This window comes from Poeciliopsis prolifica, unplaced genomic scaffold, assembly GCF_027474105.1.
Source record: "Poeciliopsis prolifica strain line A6 unplaced genomic scaffold, Auburn_PproV2 SCAFFOLD009, whole genome shotgun sequence".
In the NCBI taxonomy this organism is placed as follows: domain Eukaryota; kingdom Metazoa; phylum Chordata; class Actinopteri; order Cyprinodontiformes; family Poeciliidae; genus Poeciliopsis; species Poeciliopsis prolifica.
Genome location: NW_026562384.1, coordinates 2,712,501 through 2,737,070, shown reverse-complemented (window position 1 = coordinate 2,737,070; position 24,570 = coordinate 2,712,501). Strand labels below are relative to the sequence as shown.

The 24,570-nt window shown below is 42.5% G+C and overlaps 1 protein-coding gene across 1 annotated transcript in view; it reads right to left on the bottom strand.

Moving 5' to 3' along the window:
- Positions 1-24,570, bottom strand: part of gpc3 (glypican 3) — a 149,446-nt gene that overhangs the window by 18,727 nt on the left and 106,149 nt on the right. The window contains exon 7 of the mRNA XM_055034535.1: positions 7-181. Within this exon, the coding sequence (XP_054890510.1) occupies positions 7-181 (175 nt within the window). The remainder of the gene's footprint in view (positions 1-6; positions 182-24,570) is intronic.

The window sequence follows — 24,570 nt, the reverse complement described above, 5'->3', positions numbered from 1 at the left end:
TCTGACCTGTGAAGATCCGTAGCCGCTTGCGTCTCGGAGGAGGCCCCAGCCCCGACACCTCGGCGCACTCGTCCTCGTCGTCGCAGTCGGCGCTGTCGCCACTGGCGAACCTCTCGTCGGCGTCGGCTCCTCTTGAGCGCGCTCGCCATCGCTTCTCGGACACCGACACCATGTTGAGCAGCTGTGGACGGGGAAAGGCACAGAGAGAGTCAAAGGAAGCAGACAAAGCAAGCCGAGCAAAGCAGAGCATCATTTCAAGGTCAAAGCGAAACGATTCATGGTTTCTCCACATATTTTACCGAGGAACAAAATGGAAATCTTCATTTGAATTCTGACACTCCTCAATAAACGCTCAGTGAAACTGCTTTGTTACATGTCTCCGATACTTTTGGCTCCTCTTCTGCTTTAAGCAGGTCGGACTGGATGTGAACATCTGATGGATACAACCAGTTAAGTGAATCACAGTCATCTCTTAAAGACATGAAAATCTGGGAGATTTCATTTCATTTCTTGGAAAATCGAGAAACGTCGTCGTCTTTGAATCAGAATCTTTGAAAAAAACAATCTGCTTAGTCAATCAGTTGATCAGGATGTTATTAAAATTGGCTTGAAGTGAAGAATCTCTGTGTTATTTTTGACCACAATAAATCATTTAAATCCCATCTGAAGCAAGTTTTCAGGTTTGTCCTTGTTTCGTCTGCAGAATGTTGCCAAAAGTAGAAAGGTCTCGACCAGGAGCGACGCTGAAACACTCGTTACGTCGAGGCTGGACTACTTTAACTCTTCGCTGTCAGAAAGTCCAAAAGAAAATGCAGCTGAAGGCCTTCAGCTGATCCTACATGCTGCAGCAAGAGCTCTGATGAAAATTAGAGGGAGATCGTATTTCTCCTATCTTAGCTTTTCTTTGTCGGCTCCTTGGTAAATCCAGAATAGAAACAAAGATTCTCCTTGTCACAAATAAACCCAGAGGTCATCCTGAGCCATCTCTGCTAACGCTGCTAGAGGCTCAGGCTGCTAGAGGACATAGCTACCACTTTTTGTCTTTGCTATGTTTTCCTACTACTCTCCAATTTTCATTATTTGTTGCTAGTTCAGTTTTAACTTCATGTTCCCTCTGGGTTTTTTGTATCCTCTTCTTTAACATAGAAAGGACTCCTGGCTCGGTGCTTCTGTTCACTTTCTCCAGCCCGGTTCTGGTTCTGCTGGAGGTTTCTTCCTGTTAAAGGAGAGTTTTTCCTCTCCACTGTCGCTACACGCTCATTATTTTTTGAGCAATCTGAGTCAAGGGGGGCTGACGAAACTCAGAAAAGAACTGCTTTCAGCTTTTTATTTCTAAAAAGAAAAGCGAACCTACATATCATCTTCCTTCCATTTTACAATTTTGCACTGCTTTGGTGTTGGCCTGCCATGTGAGGCGCTCTACATTAACGGTTCATCAAAGCTGGGGCAGAGAAGTGAGGCTCGTCTCCGGGCCTCAGCATGTTCTGCATCATTACAGGAGTATGAGGGGAATTCCAGACAAAACTCGGCGAGATCTGAGGGCATCGCTGTTTACAAAACACTTATAATCACCAGGCAGCAAAGCAGGTTTTTGCTTTTTTTGTTGTTTTTTTTTCTGTGATTTCTGCCGGTTTTGTTATTTTTGTCCAAACGTGATTCACTTTCGGTCCATGTAATTTACTGGTAGAAAAATAAACTGAGAGGTGAGCACACTGGGGCAAACTGCGCGCTTACTGGCAAACACTGCTGTCTACGGAGGTCGTCTCAGGGTAACGGCGCAGGAAAACATACAATAACTCATACCAGGGTGACAATAACGGTTCAGGGATCCAAAATTAAAGAACGCTCTAGGAAAGACTGGAAGGAGTGAACACTGAATGTTTGTTGTGCTTGCAGGCTACGGCTCACCGGGTCACGTAAGGCCGCACTTTGTGACCGTACGGCAACTGAAACAGACCAAAAAGCAAGAGAAGAAGTGCAACGGCCCTTATGAAACAAACGTTTCATAACGGTGTTTTCCATCGCACTTTAGTGAAGTCTGTTAAATGTTGGACGACTGGTGAACGAATCAACTCAGAAATGAAGTTCTGAGCTCAGCAATGCAAGATTAGGAGCTTCTCGAGTCCTTATGAAGACACAGCAACCTGTAATTGTTTTTACCAAATAAATAAGTGGAAATAAAAAAATAATAATAGCAAAGAAATTCATCTGTCATCATTTGTTGGTGTTGCTTTGTTTTGGAATCCGAAGGTGAAAAGTTTTCATCAGGTTTTTTGCAAAAAGATGTAGAAAAATTCAATTTTCACTTTTAGGATTTTTAATTAGTAGAAACAAACAAACAAACAAAAAATTATTAATATTTTTTTAAATCAGGAGTTGACACCAGGCAGCCAACACCAGATTGTGGGTCTTTTATCACCAGGGTTCCTCAGTAATCAATCAAAATGAGTTGTTTCTGCAGTTTTGATGAGCAGAGCGTTAGTGTCTTCTTTTATTTTGAAAAAAAATAAATAAAAACCTGCCTGTCCTTCTGTTGGTGCTTCAGGAGTCACAGTATAAGCAGCTAAAATGTGTAGAAAGTCAGCGATGAGAGAAAAAGGTGCTTTCAACAAACTTTTTTTAATTCGCACTATGCTCTTTAAGTTGATAAGAGGATCAATAAACATTAATTTTGGTGCCCTTAACTATGCCAGGAAGTCTTCAAAATGGTGTAAGTAAGACAACAATCACGGCTGATGATCTGATCTTCAAGAAATTGCTCCAAGCAAAACTGAACTACCCTAATCTCAACCACATCTACAGTCAGGGAAATAATTGAAGTTTGAAGCAACAGGAACTTGGTCAAACTGTGGAGAAGATACATGTACGATACCAACACACGGCCATGGCTTTTAAAAAAAAAAAAATGTTCAGTCGGGTTTATGAGAAACAAAATAATTATTCAATGGAAAAGAACCTCATGCAAAGTGTAAAGTTATGGCAGAGGATGTGTGATGCTCTGGGCCGGTTTCTCTTCTCTGGGAAATGTTGTCAGACTGGATTGTGTCATGAAGTCTTGGAGGCGTCGTAAAAGAAATCTGGTGGTCTTTACTGGGGAAACTGAAAGTGGGTCCTAATTGGGTCTGTCAAGAAGGTAATGATTAAAATCCAGACGAACACAGAAATGGTTCAAAAGCACAAAATCTAAACGTGGGATGAACCGGATAGAAGAGACGACCCAGGTGTGCGATAGTGGGGATATTATTAAATCTGAAATTCTGATTGGATTTGAAGTCTTTTAGCGTAATGTTATGCAACTGCAATAAAAGTATATTTAAGCCCGGGCTTTTTACACACACTGACAAATCAGAGCCACTGAAATGCATTGCTTTTATTGGTCACAAGTAATCCAGTTAAATTTATCCCAGTTCATTTATTGGGTTTATTAAGTGTTCGTGTCAAACGTAAATAGTTTGACACAATCATTCGTGACCAATTTTTATTTATTTATTTTTCTTAAGTTGGGGCTTTTATTTCTTTAGAACACCTTTAGTACAATACTTTTGGACTGTGTTGTTTGTAAAAAAAAAAAAAAAAAAAATTGATATATGTGTGTTGGTTTGCAGCAAACCTTCAGAGTCAGGATCGTGTGCCAAAGCAACAGATGTGCCAAATTCCAGCGGCCTGCTCTCCGACCGGCGTTTCATCTAACCGCGCTGCCTCCCGCTTGTTTGTGTTTTATTTATTTCCTTCCTCTCTGCACACGTCAGCATGCATTTTTTGGTTGTTGTTGCATCTCCTGGTGGAGTGGGAGGAAGGGGGTTTTCTGTGGGAGAAAATTGGGTTCATATGGCCTCGTCTGGTCTCAGGTCAGCTGCGATGTCTGGCTGGGCTCAGACGTCTCATTTGTGTGCGCGAGACAGAAAGCAGAGGTATAACAAAAAAACAACAAAAAAACCAAAACAACAACAACAAAAAAAACGAGCGCCAATTATGTCATGATGTCAGTCCGGAGGTAAACAAGCCAGATTGTGAATGCCGCTCGCGTCCACAATCTGGGTTTTGGATGTGGCGTAAATGTCAAAGTTTCAGGTGGAAACACACATCATTCTGTTCCCAGCAAGGCTGCCCAACAAACCTCCGTTCATTTCCCAACACTGAGGCCATATATGGACGATGACTGCAGTGTTTCTGAAAGCCTGCTCACTTTAGACATAGGGATGGACAAACAGACTACCAGGCAGCAGGAGGAGGAGAGTTTCCACCTCTGTTCCAGTTAGTAGTAGAGCATCAGTCCAGAGAACCGAGCCTGCTGCAGGAATAAACCTGCGCCGTGATGAATAACACTTTAATTTATGTCAGCTAATAGGACCATTGTAGATAGCAAAAAAAAAAAAAAAGAAAAAGATTTATCAGTTTAAAATTTTCTTCAGGCAAGTCAAATATTTAAGAGAAAAAAATTCTGAGATTAATCTCGGAAATTTCCTGGAAAAATTCTTGAAAATTCCTGAGTTTGAGAAACTGACGTGCTGGAAAAAAATCTACATTTTTTTGATTAATCTCAGAAATAAAAAATTTTAAAAGTTTGTGAGCTTCAAATGTCAGAAATTTCCTCCAAACGCGGAATATAGAAATTTTCCAGTAAAAAAACTTTACATTTTTTTGACATTTTACTTTTTTTGGGGGGGGAGAAAATTTCTTAATAAGAAAAAAATAATCTGAGTTTGTTTCTAGCATTTTTTTATACTGTTTGAGCTCAGAAATGTTTTTTTCTAAATATTTCTCAGATTAAAATCTAAATTCTGGAGTTTTTTTTCTAGCAATATTAAAACCTTTGGAGCTCAGAATTTGTTTTGTTTTTTTAAAGTCTGACAATCTCATTTTGAGTATTCTGGTAAAAATTCACTTCTTTTTTCTTCTATTAACAAGGGCGCTAATACGCCGTCGTATTAGTGTACTAACCCTTTTTGGCACGACTTGAATGCAGTTCTTTGACTTACCGCAACGATTTACTGGACTCCTGAAAGTCCTTATCGTGGTTTGCAACTTGGCAACAAGCTGGGACTCTAAAACCTTGTTAAAGGGCAAACGGTTGTAAAGATGTTCAAGTGAGGTATTTCGACGCAACCAGAAAAGAGGACAAAGGAGTGCAGGAAAAACCCTTGACAAGAACCACTTGGCTCTTTCAAGAGCGCGGTATTTCTGCGTTTGCATCAACAGCTCACCACACGCAACAGACGAAAAACGCATTAACCTTCATAAAATGTGTACAGCTGCAGCTTTGGAGGGTTTGCATTTTTTTGTGTGCATCTTACTCACCTTTGACAGCATCATATTAGATGTTATTAACCATGAATAAAATGTTACTCTGACCCGACATAGGAAAGAGGTAATGTTGGTAATAAAATGTGTTAAATTCCACGTTGTTGCCAAAGGAAAAGCTGCGGTCATTATGAGTTCATCTTTTTTGAGACTTGGTTCATCACCAGTGCAGAGGACGATGGAGAACCATGGCTTGGCTGTTGAAATGTAAATAAGTCATTGTTGCAAGTCAAAGTCAAGTCTCAACGATTTGAATCAAATCACCTGATGCGTCTAATGTCACTTATGTCACATGGTTTATGTTGTGATACGCACGGAATGATCATTAGCTTGAAAACAAAATATTTGCAGATTTTACTGCGATTATACTTTTATCCGTAGATTTTATTTTTTTCTAACAGATTTGAAAGAAAATGCTAATTGGGCCACGGCCAAACTTTAGCGAGTTGGTCCACGCCTCCAGGAAGCAACCGCTTTTCTACTAGCTGAAAGTCCAAGAGCAGAAATAAGAAAGACTAGATATTTGGTCCTGCAGGAGGGCTTAGATGGTTTACACAGTGTATTAATCCACATCAAGGTAGACTTTGTGTTTTCAGCAAGTTTTAGAGAGCACTTTAGGATTTCAGCATCTCAGGGATCCATTTGTTTACATGTAGAACTGCCAGGTCAGAAGCTGCCAGCTGAACTCATGCAACTGTGGCTGATCAAGGGACAACGGCAGAGTTTAGGGTAATTAAACGACCCAGCAATTGGTAGAAGTGTGGAGGCAATGCCACACCAAGAGGCAGCACAACATGATCCCTTGAAATGTTTAATAAGATATAATAAGAATTCTCAAGGCAATCCCTGATCAATTTTCCTGGCTGACCCGCAGACAGTGAGACAAATCAACGATGCCGTTTTAAAAGGCATCGTTGGGGTCAGCGCGGGGTCAGCGCGGGGTCAGCGCGGCTCCAGCTACCGAGAACCCAACGTTCTGCTTCCTGACACTCGCTGGGTGAACCAGATTTGAGAAAACACCGACGATGGAAGCGCATGAACCAAAGTTGAAAATAGTGCATAAAGAAGCGAACTGGCTGTGGCGCAAATGAGCCGTGTCTCTCCCCACAAAGGGATGACAGGACACTGGTTCTGGCTGAGTCCGCCTCGGCGGGCCGCTGCCCGCTGACTGCCTGACTCGGCCACAGCTGCGGCGGGCAGGGAGGGGTCGCCTGGATGTTTGTTTGGAGAGTGACGTTGCACTTTTGCCGTTGCTGAGCCGCCGCCCGATCAGCACTAGCCCTCCAGAGTCACCACGAGAGAGAGAGAGAGAGAGAGAGAGAGAGAGAGAGAGAGAGAGAGAGAGAGAGAGAGAGAGAAACCGCGAGACGGGAATCTTCTGGATTCCAAAAATGTTGAGAGGAAAACAAGGCATGGAAGAAACATGTAAGTTCCGACTATGATGCAGGGCTTTTTGGACAGACAGCTGGACTCGGGGGAACGTGTAATCAGTGTGACGGCGTGCGTCCCGCAGACCGCAGGGTTTACCTCCTTTTAGCACAAAAAGCGCAAGCAAGCGGTGCAGAAACGTCGCACGGAGCCCCCAGAAACATGTGGCCTGATCGCTCGGCGACGAGGGGCCAAGACGCGGAGACACAGAAGCCGCAAGGCTGTCACCGCCTCCCGACACATGACATGAACGGCACACACAGGGTCACCGTTTGACACGACAGCTGCAGCGGAGCCTCCGAGCCGCGCCGCTTGATCTGCGCTGACGGAAATCAACCTGCGGCCCGCTGGGCAGCAACTCCGAAGCAAACATCCAGCTGAAACCAGAGATGGCGGAAAAAGACGCAACATTTTTTTCACACTCTTGTTAAATGGTTGAAGCTGGGATATGTGACTTTTATTAGAAATGTGTTGTTTATATGACATTATAGTATGAGACAGTTTGTGCAAAAACTGTCCTCTGCCTTCTTCCTGTGGTTCTAATGCCATCTGCAAAAATACACCACTTCTCATAAGAAATATCCAATCAGGGCCAGGAGGAAAGTCTTAGCGCTGTCAATCATTCTCATGTATGCACTGCTCACACCCTCCCTAAGGCTCTTTTCTGTTACTGGTTGCCTTCCTGTGAAATTCTGCTCAATTCTCATCTCCCTTCACTGCTCAGTCTGGGGTTTCTCCCATTGAGCTGGATTCTCTCCAGCATAGAGTACACAAGTCCCTCCTGCAGCTGAACATGATCCTGCCACCACCGTGCTTCGAAGTTGAGATGGTGTTCTCACAGTTCTCCTTCATGTCAGTACGGCTAAACACTATTTTACCTCATCGCACCAGAGAACAAATCTCCCAAAAAATAAACGCTTTGTCCCAGAGTGCATTATAACCACAGACTAATCGGGCCACACTCAGAAAAATGAAAACATAAAAACATCAAATTATGAGAAAAAAGTCGTACCTTTTCAAGAATAAAGTTATACATCATCACTATTTCATACAACTTTATTCCTGTATTATTACAACTTTATTCTTGTGACACTATGCTTTATTTTAGTATGACATTATTCTTGTAACTTTATTTTTTCAATGTGGCCCTAATACTCTGTAGTACTTCTGTAAACTTCCATCTGACTTGTAATTTGTTTTTGCTTTTGCTTTGTGGTTAATTTGCTCAATTCACGCTAAAACAATGTCAATCTCTCCACACTTGAAAAGAGCAAATTACCAAATGGAAAATATCTTGCAAGCCGAAGTGACCTAAAACACTAGACTCAGCTGAAGGGGGAGGTCATGTTCTTTTTTTATTGAATGCAAATAACTGGTGTCAGCTGCATGTTGCGGAGTCTCGGAGTAGCACATTTAGAATCTGTTTGGACGAGTGCGGTACGCCGGGGAAGGCAAAGAGTAAATGCAGAAACTGTGTTTAGAGAAAGGGGGCCTCCTCCGTGGCTGTGATTGGGATCAGGGCCCGCGGTGCGTCCCTCCTCTCTCTCCCTTTCCTTTAACTAGTCCGGACAAGCCCGCATGACTCGGGCCAGACGGAATCTGCTGCTCCGAATGTTTCTATCAATGCCTCGACTCATCTCGTCTGCAAATCTAATCTGCAAAAAAACTGAAGCTCCAAAACAGACTACTTACCGCGCGCTCCTGACAAAAGCCGGGGCCTTCGCCATCTGATGTTGATGCTTCTTCCCATAATTGTGCCGAGTTGAAGGACTAAAATACAGCCAGTCATCACCGGCTGTTTTCCAGATAACATAGCGACGACAGACCGGCCCGATTCGAAGAGTTTCAGACTCAAACCTGCTCTCATCGCAGGAGTTTGGGATATTAATGAAAAATGTGGCGGGGAAAATCTGCCGCTGAAAAGTTTGGCGTGAAATTGTATACATCCTCCCCGCCGAGCTGAAGTTTGAAGAATCACCTTTGGCTGCAGTTAGAGCTAAGGGACTTTTGGCTGTTTTACATCTTCTGTAGAGACGGACATTTCTTTGTCCAGTGAACATTAACAGCTTTGTGTGTAGGATGAAAAGAGACACAAATATTTTCCTCCATTTGTCAGGAAATATAAACCATTTTAACATGTTTCTTGAACGTAAGCGACTTGCTTATTTCGTCTGGAGACGGTTTTAAGAAATGTTGGGTTCATTGGTTTTCAGTGGCTTTATAGTTGGTGCAGGTTATACAAAAATGACGAAACTAAGTGGAAATATTACGGCTTTCACTTTGATGAATAAAAACAGAGTTTCTGCTTTTTTCAATGATTAACAACCTGACTGAGTCTTCCTCGCAGTCAGGTTGCAACAATGTTGCGTGTTTTATGGTAAGTTTTTAAATCTGTGTTTAAGTGAACGTTTCACTTATGGTGTAAAATTCCAATGTCATAATGTACATCAATTGAAAAATGTGTTAAAAATAATAAAAAATTGTCTCCCAAAGCTTGTTTGACCTATACATCTTTAAAAATGAAAGGTTTGAACAATGACAAATCATTTCATGATGTTTAGCGTAGCAATCCTTTCGAGGTTGCTCTGAATTTGCTGAAGAAACTCCTCTACGTAGCATAACTCTGCCACCACCATGCTTGATTGTGAAAGTGTTTCCACATTGTTTTCCCCACCAACAATGTCTTTATTTGTTGCTTTTTCCACATATTTCCCAAACAAAATAATTCCAAGTGTCTACAAATCCCAGAATGCCATGGCTGCATCCGAATACCAGAACTTATTAAATAGTATTCCACTCAGTATTTGACTCTGACAGCCATGGTTTATCACATGAAGTCCCAAGAAAATACATTGAACTTTGTGTTGGTAACATGAAAACTCTGTACTTTTGTGAAGAATAATAATAATTTTCTTTTTTTTTTAAAAAGGGATAGAGGTTAGTATTTCACGCATTTTTTTGTTGGCATTTTTAAAGGAATTATTTCTCCATGTTGAGGAAATAAGTGTATAAATTTATTGTTTGCAATTCTTCCTGTACTGGAGGTAAACAAAGCCTCCGGCTGAAGAGACTCAGTGTTACTTAGCGGAGACTGCGTGATGTTATCCAGTACAGGGAGCGGTTCATGCAACAATCAGCTGTTAGGACTCCAACGGACAAAGCCTGCCTCTTTTCTAAAGTATGTCCCAGGCTCTGATGATGCTACCCAAAGCTGTGGCTAAAGCCAAATGAAACCATCTTTACCACAGATGAGACGGTGTTGTAGAAAAGCCAGGAGGTGCAAGTAGCAAAGACCAAATCTTAGATCGGGGTGAGAATAAGGGGCAAGAGTCACCAGGCCCCAGAAGGCTCTGATTTCTGGGGACCAGTCCCAGATCCACAAGCAAGAATAATAAACTCCGGTTCTAGTGTGTTTATCAGAACAAATTCATTTCACTTGAGCGCAGCCCCATGAGCTGCCAGACTCCAGATTTGTTGTTTTCCTCTCACTGTGGGCTCCCTGCTCTGCGCCTGCACCACTCAGATCCATTCCTCGGTTGGACACACAGAGCACTGACTTGTTTACCCGATCGGTCTTGGACTCCGGGATGATGTAGACGACCACTAATGTGGCCTTACTCAAGAATGTGGAATTGCTTCACTTTGTGAAATGACTGCATCGGATGAGCTGTGCCTGTTTTAAAGAGCACTGCAAACTCAATAAGTTTGAGTCCCATTAAAGCCAAAACTGTACAAAACCTTTAACACATTAGATAAATACTTTATAAAGAAAACTGTGATTAGGGTTAGGATTTAGTAACTCTACAGATAAAAAAAAAAACATGCTACAAACTTGGATTTAAGTTTGAAGACTGGGATGGCCATGGAAGAATTTGGGGGTTTTGTTGTCTTACTGTTCATTTCTGTGTTGATTTGTGCAAATGTTGTCAATTATTCTTGGGAAACAAATAAACTGGTCATTGCCTTTTTATGCAGTTCCATTCAATTTTCATCTTCCTTCCCAGGTCAGGCTAGGATTTCTCCAATTGGCTTGGATTTGTCCAGTAGGATTTCTACCGGGCCAAACTAGGTACAGAAGACAAAGTTGTGAACGATGACGTTAATTATCTGTACTGTTTTAGAATGTAGTTTTAGCTACGGTAGTGAAGAACGTGAATAAAGTTCAGTCCGTGTTTGCTACGCTTCCAAATATTGAATTAACATCAGCATTCCCCTCGTTCGGCTCAGCACTTCTCTCTTCGCAGAGAAGAACGGTTGTTTGCAGCGCAGGCAATTTTTGGTAAGCTTCATAGCGTCAAACTGGCAAATATTAGCAATTGGTTCACATTGAAAACTTCAACAGAGTCCACGTCTCCAAGAAGCAACCATTTCTGAATAACCAAGAGTCTAGGCTCTCTGAACGAAGTCAAAGAAAGAACAAGAATGACCCAATTTAAGCCATTTGGGACGACATTGGTATTTGAATGTCTGGATGAATGACTGAATGTAGAGTAAAGCACTTTGGAGTTCTCTGGGCTAGACAAAGTGCTTTTCAAGTACACTTCAGACATAACATTTGGAGACAAGGGAGCCACTGTGGCTAGGTGGGTTGTGTAGGTTCGACTTCAGCAATCTCTTGTCTGATGTTGATATGCCCTTGAACAAAGCACTAAAAACCAACCTGTCTACTCTTCTGATCTGAATATCGGTGTATTAATCTAAGTGCAAATTGAAGAAAGTGGCTCTAGTATAAAACACTTTGAGTGGTCAGTCTGACTAGAAAAGTTCTATATATTGTACAATTCAGCCCAATTAATGTATCTATGATATTCTGGTTTTTCACAGGGTTCACAATGTCACTCCAACAAGGTTCCCGCTGCTATTTTAAGGGCAACATCACCACCATGCTTCATAATGGACACATCCCTAAGATCCTTCATGCCAAGATAACCAGGAGAGTTTGTTACTAACCACAGCACAAAGTTCCAGTTAAATTCCCAACAAACTCCACATGTTTATGTTCGCAGTGGTTGGACAGAAAATGCCTTTTTCCCCTAACAAGTGAAAGCAAGATGCTGCCTTTTTCTGCAGATTTGGCTGCCCTATTCAATTTTTTGTCACACTGAACAAGAGATGTGCGTTTCAGCTCCAACAATCTCAACTACTTCATTTGGCAGCCGCGGTCTTGATCGTTGCTGTGAACAGAACTATTAGAAATGCACAAAGTCAAAGCTGCACCAGCTTGTCCACCAACTTTGTTGCCTTTGTTTCTCTTACAAATCAGTAACCCGTGGTTTTACGTCCAGCATGTATAACTCTCTGATTGTTTGCACGTCTTTCCCCATTAGAAACTTCTTAGCGAAGCGTGAAACACAATCAGAAGGCACCGTTTTTTTAACCCGCAGAACTTGTGCTCGGGCCGTAAACTCAATTAACCTTCTATTTCGACAACAGGACCTGAATGGCCCTTTTATGTTACAGAACAACAGACGTGACTCTAACGGGGTTTCCAGGCAATGATTTGCAAACAAATAAAATGGTGCATTATGCTGTGATGATCTGATTGTTTATTATTGGTTTCAGAGTTAATTTATATAGGATAGTTCAAGCCATAAATGCCCCACATGTGCACAACTACTACAGCATTCACACAGATGCGACTCAAACATGGCAACATTGAACCAATGATATTGCCCAATCTTGTGCAACGCGAGTAGATTCCCCTTTCTGTGCAGGTGAAGATTCACTCACCTCAAAATGCCAGAACCTTGAAACTGACATCTTGACCTACTTTCTGGTTACTTTGGCTATTCATAGTCTAAACACTAAAGGCACTCATAGACCACAAAGTTGTTGAGATGAACTTTAAGTATGATAAAAGAGTGATGCTAATAGCAAAATGTTCTTCATTGCACACGATTGATCCCAGCATGCACTGTTCAAAATGGTGAAAAATCAAAAGGGACGCAGACAGATACTGCAAAGACATTACAGGACTTGATGTCATTATGCTTTGTTTCCTCCAGTTTAGATCTATGAGACATATGTTGCTCAATATGCATGGAGAAATATGAAAAACAACTTGAATGTGGCTTAATAGCTCGCGTTAGAGGAATCACAACAAAAGTGGGTGTCTACCATCTTAAAACAACTTCAAATTTAAAAACCGTAGCAGTTTGTCCAAAGGCTAACGAGTGAAATGTCGACCCGCTTGAATTGGTTGCTAATTATTTAAAAATAAAACGTAGGCAGGAGGCTGTGCGTCACCAATTATCTTCCTGTGGGAAACACACTGGGAATGGAGGACGAATGAATTTCTTGTTGGTGTAACTGATTTAAAAGTAAACCAATGTAAGAAAGGATGTAAGAGGTTCAACTGAGTTACTTTATGACTGTATGGCCTTTCGTTTTGAACAGAACCTCATTCAAATTCAGGCTGCAGATATCAGGAGGATCTGGGACACACAACAACATGGGGGAATATTGTGATAACAATATATCTTTCGATATGTTAGCTAAGAGCTAATGCCTTTGTGCTTTGGGTTCACAGCAAAGCAACGTCCCAGACAACCAGCAGTCATATTTAATGTCTGGAAAATAAAATCAAATTCAGCTGCTTCAACGTCAACAGGGTTTTCGGGAAAATGACTTTAGTTCTGCACTGCTGTTGAAACAGTTTTAACAACTTTTTGTTTTACTTTCTAAACTTTTTATGCTCCATTAAACAAAGGTCAAAACATACATTAGCTACAGAGAACCTTTCTTTAAGATATGCATAATGATTGCATTAATATCGTGCAGCTCTAAATATTCAGAACTTTTCCTTTAAGACCAAAAGTGTAGAGCATATTATAAACCGGTGTAGGAGCTAATGCTCGGGTCACCAGCTTACACAAACACGCTGCCTTTCAGCACTCAGACATCTTTTTTTTCTTCTTCTTTTTTTTTTTGTGATAAATGGAGGAAATGGACTTTCCTTCCAGCTAATCCCCACATGTCCAGGGAGCTGCTGGCTCCGTCTCATCCCGGCAGATGTCCCCCCGTTCGGAGCTGGGAGCTTGACACAACAGGCATGCGGGTGGAAATGAATGAGGCACATCTCGGGAGAGCAGAAACAGGCGGAGAGTGAATCATGGAAAGCTCCTCGGGCCGGACAGAGCGGCGTTTTTGGGTCGGCTCGTCCTGGCCCGCGTTCCCACCGGCTCCCCTCCACTCGTTACTCAACTTTTATTAAATCTGAAGAGGGAGGGCAGAGCGAAGGAGGAGGTTGCTGTTTTCTTCCCCCCCCCCCCAGCCCTCTTGTCCTCTGCTATCTGTTCAACACTTGAGAATGTCATGAAACGGGTGCCCAGCCTCAGACGGTTAATGCAGACAACATTCATTTCCTGCCGTTCATTCCAGTCGGAAACAAAAGTCTCAGAAAAAGAAAAAAAAAAAAAAAAGGAGGGCTTTAGTCCCCGCATTAAACTGGGCGTGTGTCCACTCCACCTTTCTGACTCAGCTTGTAAATCTATTTCCAGATTCCCCTGCTTTTAAAAAAAGAAGAAGAAAGAAGAAAAAAAATCCCGGCTGGGTGTTTTAAATGTGTCTGGCAGGAGCGTTAGGACTCTGAGCACACGCTCAAATCTCACAGTTAAAAATGCAACCAATTGTCACCGAAACAGACAGAATGGAGCGTTTCGGCTCGGCTCGGTTCGGATCAAAGGGCCGCGCCAGAGCGGAGGGTCAACATTTGTAATATATCTTGTATGACAGCAATTTTCAGTGTGTTTTGTCGGAATAACCAAATGAAAATCTTGACTTATGTCTGTGAATGTGGCTGATTGTGCGTTTGGGGTTTAATGGTTAAAGAAGTCCCCTCTTCCTGCACAAGCCTCTGGTTGCTAAATCAGATTACGCCTCTTTAAGACAATCTCTTTTTGTCTGCTGCTTGTCTGCCTTGCACGTTATCGCCGTGGCGTCCAGAATCACGTGTTGCTAAGATTTCATTTTGATTTGCTCTCAAATTATTTGTTGTTGTTTTTTTTTTTGCACTGTTTTGGACGGCATGCACAACTAACACTCCAGATACTCCGACATCCATATCATGACACGTGGTGATGGAAGAACGATGATGTGGGGATGCTTTTGTTTTCCCTCCAGAAGAAGAAAGTAAGAGTTAATTGTACAACGAAGGAGCTCAAATTAGAAAAAAAAACCTGTTAGAGACTGGACTTGAAAATAGGGAAATAGATTCATTTTCCAGCAGTACATTCATCCTTGAATGTCCTAATCAAAGTCCAGGCATGAATCAATAACTTGATTACCAAACCGAATGAGAGGAATGAGAGACAATATTCAGCCTTTTGATTTGCAAAGGTAGCGGAGAGCGAACATCGCAGGACCTGCAGCTGCGATTGCAGGCAAAGTTTGCGGTCGAACACAAAAGCGCTGGCCGCTTTTTATTTAACAAACGTCTTAAAACCACGTATGATTTCTCCTCCCACCTCAATTACGCACTTTGTGTCGGTTTATTGCGTAAAAAAAAAAACAGAAAAGAAATCCTAATTAAACATCCTGAAGTTTGTGGTCGTGACAAAATGTGGAAAAGTTTAATAGTTTAAGGAGACTCTGTAAAAAGCAGGGTGGAGTGACAAGCTTCACCGGGTCATCTGCAAAAACCGCCAGCCGCTGTCGTCATCCATCTCGCCTAATGATGGATGAAAACCCGAGAATAACAGAAAAGAGGAGATGAAAAGAGAAATGAGGGAAAGAACAGCTAAAAACTACTACTAAAAAAAAAAAGATGGGGTGGGGAGGGTTAGTTTGTGGGGAGGTGGGGGTCGGCCGGGATGTGAAGTGCTGAGCATGTGGGGGAATGATAAAGTCGAGGAGCGCAGGTCGGGGAGAGGCGCCTCAACTGAGCCGTGGTGGACCCCCCGGGAGAGCCCTGCCATCCCAAACAAAAGGCAGAGCAGGAAAACAGGAGGTCTCTGACCCTCGCCGAGAGACCCTCTGGTGACCCAGAAGAGACAGGAAACAGGAAGTGCGACCCCTGACCTCCGCAGGGGAGGGATCCTGTTGTACGGCAACGTGTGTCTGCGCCCGGCGATAACAGGCCCGGGCTGCGCGGGTCGAATCGGACGGGCAACGGGAAGACTCGGCTGTTTGTGTTCCTTCAGCTTGACGGCTGAATGAGAAGAGAGGACGGAAAAAAGAAAAAAAAAAACGTCTACTGGCAAAGAGCAGAATTAGGAAAGAGATGATAAGACCTCAGCTGTGACTTAAGGTCAACCTTTAGAAGACACTCAGGTTCTGCAGGTTTCACCAACTCAAATTTAAAACCTTTCAATATAATTAAGAGTGAAATATAAGACCTGTGTGATAACAGAAAATTAAGTGTAAACTCCCACAAAAAAAGATGAACTACATAGAATATGAGATGAACTGTTTTCTACCAAAACAGAATCTAAGATGATAAATGTCATAAATGCATTTAATGCCAACTTACATATTTTTTAATGAATTTAAGACTTTATAAGGTCTTAATTTAACATTTAGGGCTTGGAGGGGGTCTCAAAATACGTTTTTCTTTGCTTTCATGAACACATGTTTTCCATTGTACTTTACATAAAACTTATTGGACCATATCAAATGAATTAGTCTAACATTTTTATGAACATAATATTCAAGTATTCATTGAAAATTAAGAATTTTTTTAGGAACATCATCAAAAAAATGAAGCTCCTTCACCTCCTCCTGCTTCTATTTCTGTCTGAAGAAATGCACCGCTCCAAAACGACCAATCAGAGTCCTGGGAGGGTTTTAGCGCTGTCAATGAAGCTCATGTACGCCGCTCAATGTGCTAATGGTGGAGAAACAACTCACCATTACAGGAGAATCGTTTATTCCCCATGCTAACCAATGTTAGCATTCTTAGCATTTTTGGTCTGACGTGCAGCAACGTGAAAGTTGGAGCTTGTAAGGAGAGCGTCAACGAGAATGACTGACTGAGCTGAGGCCCTGATTGGTCATTTCTGACTCAATTGTGGGAGAAGGCAAAGTACTTAGACGTTTTTTGCAAATTATACATGAACGACACAATAATTTTAACAAAGATATGAAATTACTTTTTTTTTTCATAAAAGTTACAACTGCAGCTTTAAAGAATTGTAATTTGCATTAGAAGAAGAATTTGACTGTGGTGGATTGGGCACCAAAACGGAGGCCCTCATCATTGTAGGTCCGGCCCTGCTCAGTCAGAGGATTGGTAGTGGGGAGTTGGGGGGTGCAGAGAGAATGATGGTGGAGGGGGGCTGAGAACAGGTGAAGTAGAGGCATGGAGGTGAGGAGGAGTGGATGGTTGGGCCTCATTATGGACCAGACTAATTGGAAGGAAAAGGGCCCTCACATGCTCTGTCTGCCCTCCCAGTCAGCAGGGGAGGAAGCCAGGAGGAGAAGGCTCTGGGAGTGCACCGGGAGGTGGGGGAGAGAGCGGAGGAGAGGCTGCTGTAAGTTAGATTTCTAGAGTCAAGGAAGTATAACCCGGCAGAAAACAGACGGTGTGCTTCGGTGTTTCGGTGAGACGGTGCGGCCGCCCCTCGGCTCCTCGCAGGTTTACACCAGGTGTCACACTTCATTTAAACAACCCGCCTGGCTTATTCCTGCTCACAAACATGGCAGCATTACAGCCCCGCTTCTTCCACCCCCACACCTGCCCACCCACCCTGCTCTGCATCCTGCAGCCATACTTCACTTCACACACATAAAACCCAACCGAGCCAGAGGACCGAGGCCCAGAGGGAGTGTGTGTGTTAGATGACGCTTCAAAAAGCCCTCGGTAAATAACATCAAACGGAGGTGAGGCTCTTTGACGGCGTCAGAAGGGGAGCTTTTACAGGACACCAGGCCCGGTCTGACACCTTTAGCGTCTGTTAGGAAACCGGGCCACTGTGTGCAGCGGCTGAAGAGCGTCGCTTTATTTAAACCAAGCCGTTTCCACATCCCCGTTTATCGCGGCTTGTGAATGTCAATCTGCTGCAAGTTGCACTTGCATATTAATCCCTGTAAATCACAGGGAGGAACGGCCTCGGCTCAAGTGGGTGATGCTGCACACACGCGGAGTGTCTTAGTTCTGCGTGCGCACGCCCGGGATCACAGAAGGTGAGGTTGCGTGATGGAATTTTGCGGCGCTCGGGATCTGGTTTATTTTCCATCCCCGGATTCCTGTCCTGTGTACCTGCAGGATTTTCCCAGGTTCTGGGTTCAATTAGGCTGGGAAGCCGCTGGCGTAGGGTGGGAGAGTGTTGGGAGTGGGTGGAGGGGCTGGAGGGGGTTTAGGTGAGGGGTGAGGGGGCGACAGCGCTGGAGTTTGTCACACACAACTCAGCACAGCTGTGGAGATGGAAAGGGAGGTGTCAAACATTCAGAGAGGGAATGATGGAGGAAAAAAAAAATCACAGCTCCGAATTAAAATGTGACGAGTTTGAAAGTGAAGACGATCCAGTAATAGAGTCACACTAAAACCACAAACTACAACGTATTTAAGTGTTTTTATTCCCTCATCATAAAACATACCGAAAGTGTTGTTTTGATTCCTTCGTGCATTTTTGAGAAATCCGTGAATCTCCCAGCTCTTTCAGACTCGCAGCAGCAACAATCAGCAAACACCTGTTGGATCTGAGCATCAGCTGAGCTGATCATAGGAGCAACATCTCAGTGAAACTCTGGTAAAAACCTGGTTAAATGGTTAATGGAGAAACTTTAGCTATGATGACTTCTTGAAGGGGAAGTTTCAGAAAGACGAGGAGCTTCTTACAGAGGCACAGGGCCAATTGCAGGGCATGAAATTGTAACGTCACTTTTCTTTTGAGTCATGTTTGATATTCTTGATTGTGCTGTAACAAGGTTTGCCCCTGAACACTTGCTGGTTGGGGTAATTGGAAGTCATTCATCTAGCAGCCTGTTATGGTTTTGATGTTTAAAGTTGGCATTATGTGTAATTGGAAGATTAGTGTCTGAACACCAATTATAAAGTCTTACAAATGCAAAAACATAACTAAAAAACATAAATAAGCAAAGCTAAGCCTGGTGGCCCACCAGGCTTATAATACTGGGGTATAAATTGCATTATGTCCAGAAAGGACACAACACCGTCCCTTTAAGATGAACACAAAGTGGTACGAAAGAAAAATAGTGCATAATTTTTATGTATTATTTTTCTTTTCAAATAAAAAAAAATGAAAATTGTGTCCTGCATTTACCTTCACCGTTTCTTTGCTTCGATACCGTCTAATAAAATCGACTTTTGACACTTTTTTTGCAAAATAAAACCAACTAGATTGGACTTTGAGCCGTTCTGGCACATGAACAGAGAGTACTGCCACCCCTTTATTTCACTGTGGGAAATTATGGGGTGCCCATTGATCATCTCTGACCTGAAAACAGCCAATCAAAAAGATCAATAGGTATCAATGTGATTGCTGTTCCCGTATTATTCCTCATGCAGCACTAGGCAGCGCATCAGACTGAAAAGAAGCGTCTGCTCCAATAATCCCACGACGTTCTGCTCTCCAAATGGCAAACTCATCTGACAAATGAAGCGATCTGTAATCAAAAGCCAATCACATAATTGGCCTATTTTGCCACTAACTCCAACATCTCCTGCCAGATTAGTTACTCAGAGGAGAAACCTGATACCCTGGGAAGTTAAACAGATGTTTTCAGGGGGAGGAAGGCAAAAAAAGGAGAGAAAATAAACCAATCCCACCAGAACAAGAAGACAGCTTCCAAACAAAAATCTTCTAATTTAGGCAGACTGCGCAGAAATTCACTCGGCCCCAAAAAATCAGTCTGGTTTGTTTTATGGGGAGAAAAAAGAGAGAGAGAGAGAGAGAGAGAGAGCACAGGCTCGCCAGCGTGGCATCAGTTGTCTTCAAACTGACATGAGGAGGCGAGTTAAGCGACGCCCGTCTTCATCTGCGTCAGCTTGCACAGGGCGCCGGCACACGGACGGGACCTCGCATGGGAATTTGCTGCCCAGATTCCTGCGGCCATGTGGGAGACGGCGACTCGCAGCACGACGAGAGCGTTTTGTTTAGAGATTCCTAGAGAAGAGGAGGCATTTCAACAAAGCCGAGAGCCGGCTCTCATCTCCCATTTAGAAATGCTGCCGGCTCTCTTGGCCGAGGCTCAGTCATGACATCAACCGCCTTGGGCGTGAGAAAACAGTGTTTTACAAGCCGAGGCGACCGGCTTAGAGCGCTCCCTCTCTTTCTCTCTCTCTCGCTCTCTTTCTTTTACTCTCTCTCTCTCTCTCGGTGTTAAGTTTATCTTCGCTCAGGCACAAAGGCAAAGGGCTCTGCCTGCCAAAACATAGGTGCCTGCACCGATTGCCCGATCAACATCAACCACAGTTCGGTAGAAACTAGTTACTCATTTACATTTGCTTGAGTAACTTTTTGGGAGGAAAAAAACATGTAATTTTCTGAGTATTTTTGCTAAGCTGCACTTTTCACTTTTACTTGGGTAAAATTTCTGTCTTCTCGACTCACCGAATGAAAAAAACATGTTTTAACCAAATATCCACAGAAACACACTTTTGCCTGATTTGGTTATTTTTTTGTCACTTATATAAATTATTGTCATTTTGGTCCTTAAAATACCAAAGTTTCCAGGTAACTTTATGCTTTGTTCAGCCTGTTTACATAAGTTTTAAATATTAAACCATTGGTAGTTTGATCCGTAACTTCAGTAAATCATTTTTTGCTCTAATTTGAGTAATTTATTGAACATCTATATTTGATCTTTTCCTGAATAAAAATATGTTTAAATCCAACCACTCTCAACAACGTGAGAAGTGACACATTTCTGTCGCTGCGTCTCCGCACAACCTTCGTCACGGAGCGTTTATGACAGAAAAAACAAAACACCAAAACTTGGAGGGAAGTTGATTCTGGCCCCGCTCTCCCCCGCCTTCAGTGTTTGACTGCGCAGTCCTTGGATTTTTAAAAAGCACAGCCTGACATGCTGTGGTCTGGGGCTAATTTGAAGCTTAAAAGTGGGTCAGCGCAAGCTGGAAGAACCACTGATTATGCTCAGTGTTTCAGCCAAAAGGAAGAATATTGCTCATTGGAACAGAAAGCGTTTGCAGGATGAAGGCGTCTCAGAAGAGCCCTAAAGACCCTGAATGCATCGCTCGGCGACAACGCCTCGAAAAAGTGTTTATGCCCTTTGAGTTCGGTCCACATTTCATCACGTTTAAACCACAGATTTCAATGTATTTAATAGGACTTTGGATTGCAATGCGCAAGGCAAAGTGTTGTGTCCGTTTGTGCAGCAATTTATTTATTTTTTTTGCAAGACCATGTCATGGCAGAAACTTTAAACAGAAGAATTTTTGCAACTTTGACCGCAACCTTTTGAAAAATGAGCAAGTTTTCGCTGCGGCAATTACAAACAATACATCTCAACGTCCTGCACCGTACAGTGATGAAATACATTGTCCAGGTCAAGCCATCGTCGTGTGTTAAAAATGGCCCAGTCAAAGTCCAAGCCAACAATCGGTTTAGAACTGGCATAAGAAAAAAAAATCATCTTAATATGGAACGCTAGTGGAAACATACCCCAGAAGAGAATCATTTTCTTCCCAATTTACAACAACAATGCAGATAATGTTGCTCTCATGCATACAATTTCAGAAGAAAATTGAAATCTGTGGCTGCAAGATGGCAAAAGGTGAAAAGTTTTACAGGGTGCTAGTAGTTTTGCGGGTCTGGATGCGTCCAAACCCAGGAGATCCGCCGGTGAACAGCACGGCGCCGAGCCGCTCCGGTTCCAGGAACATTACACATTATCTAACTTCTGGCCTGCCTTCATACACTTTGCATAAAAACAAACAGACAAAAAAAGAAAAAGCAGGACATGAAAGTAATTATCTGTGCGCTGAGGGTTGCTCTCTCACATCAGATGGTTAATTAGTCTGTTCCCTTTCAGCCGTGCCTCATCCAGAGCCGCTGGTCTTTCAACTGGGTTGGAGGCGGAGGCCTTGTAAAACTGCTTTTAACTAAACAACATCACTTTCCCTGGTGCCCGCCGAGGATGTTTACAATACGCACGCCGAGAGCAGACAGGGCCATGAAACACCGAAGACAGTCAATAAACACTTAGCGGGATTAGAACGGTTTCGCCTCGCTGGTGACGAGTGACATCATATTTTCCCTTCGACAAACTCGGTGGCGAATCTGAGGGAAAGTTTGCGCAGCTCCGCCAAAGTGAACAACTGCTCTTTTTTACAAATTCCCTCCCCGTTTTAATGATGGCGGCGGGGAGCTGAGACCCATCAGACCGGGTTCACGTTAAACAGATGTCTGCCTTAGGCTCTCTAAGAGCTCCAGGTGTAAGAAAAAAAAAAGAAGAAGAAGAAGACTGAATCAGCAGGGGCAACTTCTGTTAGTGTGCTGTGTGATGATCCATCAGGAAACTCAAGGTTAAGGAACCAGCTGAGAACTGTGCTATGGAGTCTCATTAGAAACAGACAGAATTTTTTATCCTTTGCAATAATTATTCCTTTTTTTTTTTACTTTAGATTTAACCTGCAAAAACTTGCCTTGTAAATCTAGCGACCGTCAGTTTAAAGGGGCAGTATCATGTGTTTTCTAGACACAGACTCATTTTATAGCCCAATTAAGTAATAGGTTGACTTCAGCTGTTACAAAAATGCTGGATGTATCAAATACAACTGAAAAGAAATTTGGCTTCGTAATTCAACACCTTGAAATTGGCCTTCTGTTACTTTAAGTAACTTCTGCTCAATTTGCTTTTTGTTTCTGATGTTTTGTTTATTTGTGGATGTTGAAAATGTTTTCCAGTGCAAATGCTCATCAGAATTTAAATCTCATTGATCTTTGAGGATGTGCTCCTGCGTTATCATGCCGGTAAAATAATAGGACTTGAATATGGTCTCAGTATTATCGTTTATCGCAGTAACTTCTGGGACAATTTATCGTGCAGTAAATTCTTTTACAGCGACAGGCCTAGGAATGACATTATGACATGATATACAGCTCAAAAGAGTTGATTTCACACACACTGCCACTTTAACAGCTTGAACTCTTAGCAATGCTACCTCGCTACGAAACTGTCACGTGAATTAAAGAGAGTAATTTAATTGACCAAAACCTGGTCTGGTTTTCAACTAGCAGTCTACTGTTAAGTGCCTAAATGAGCAGAAATCCCCCAGACTGTGTTATCAGATGGTGAGACGGAAACAAGTTAGCTTCATTAGATGGCAAAGGACTTGTTGAAGACATCCTGACAACCTTAAAAAAAAAAGATACAGAAAAAGGCAACCTATACGCTGGACTTAATTTGATTTGTGACTGCTGCGCAACACAGAATAGGCATGTAAGACCAGCATAATCATGATTGGTTTGTAAAAAAGAATAGTTATCTGATTTTTGCAAAAAATGAGAAAAAAAGAAAGAAAAAAAAACACATCTAGAAGCCAAACAGCTTCGCTGCACATAAAATACTCAATCAAGCGCAGCGATTCTTCTGTCAGATGTTCATCCAGCGCACTGAAGTGAAGATCTGATGAGAAGCTGGAGCTGAGAAAGAAACACTGAATTACTTCACTTTAAAGTCATCAGATATGACTGTAAAAGCTCCCATGTGGATATAAAACCTGCAGAAATATCACGAGGTCATGGAAACACCAATCAGAGGGCCCCATAAATGTCAGCATGCGCCACACGTCACCCCATCGGCACGAGCCAATTAGAGAACAGAACAGGGTTAGAGACGGAGCACCTGATTTGAATGAGTCCATGTGTTTAAGGTATTTTGTGAATGGCTGTAGGAAGTGGAGCTCAGCCGTTTTACCAAACTACCTCTCTCTCTTTTTTCCCCCCCCTATCAAATCTCCACAGGAGCCAATCAGAAACCTGAGCTTCCCCAGTAAATGTAACGGCGCAGGGACGACAGCTGGTCCCTGGAAGCGCAGGACGACGACCCCAGCAGAGTGTGTCCAGGGTCTTATGACTAAATGGTGATCGCCTGATTCAATGTTTCAGAGTTTTTTCTTTTTTTGTTTGCCTTTTTGCTGTCACTCTCTCTTCAAAACTAATGTTTTACATGTCATGAAAATGAAAGTCAGCAAGGAAAATACCATGTCCCACTTTCAGGTGCGTTTCAGTTGCAAATGTTCGCAAAACCTGGTAGAATCTGTCGCTAATGTCGAAAAAAGACAATTTTGCAATTGCTTCCATTTAAGGGACAGTATTAGCCTCATAGTGCCAATTTATAGCATATATATCGAATATGACTTAAAAGAAAGCTGACTTTGTAACTTCATGATGTGAAATTTGGCCTCTGTCTCTTTAAGAAACTCCTGCTCTTTCAGGAAGTCATCAACCCCTGAGGAGGTGCTTCATCCTCGAAGGTGGAGCTAGGTCCACCACGACGTTTTGCTCAGCTAAATGGATGCGATGGAGATTAAAGGATTCCTCAAACGTGAATGAAAGAATCAGAGCATCAGGTTTTAGATGAGGGAATAAGATTATAACACAATGTAAAGCTCAAAAAAGTACATTTTACATGACACTTCCCTTGTTTTATTAATTTCTTGCTCTGTAATGTTACTTTGTGGTTTTTAACTCTGGATTAATGTGCTTTAAAACCAACCTGCTGATGGGACTACAGATGGAAATATCCCACCTGGCGATAATCTCAGGTATTTTCTTGTAAATATTTATTAATACATAATGTCACATCGAAAATAAAACCCTAAAGATAGCTGGAGATAAAGACACGATAGAAGAAAACCTCTTTGAAGCTGCATGAAACTTGAGGTTTTCTCCTTCCAGCAGAAAACCAGAGCAACAA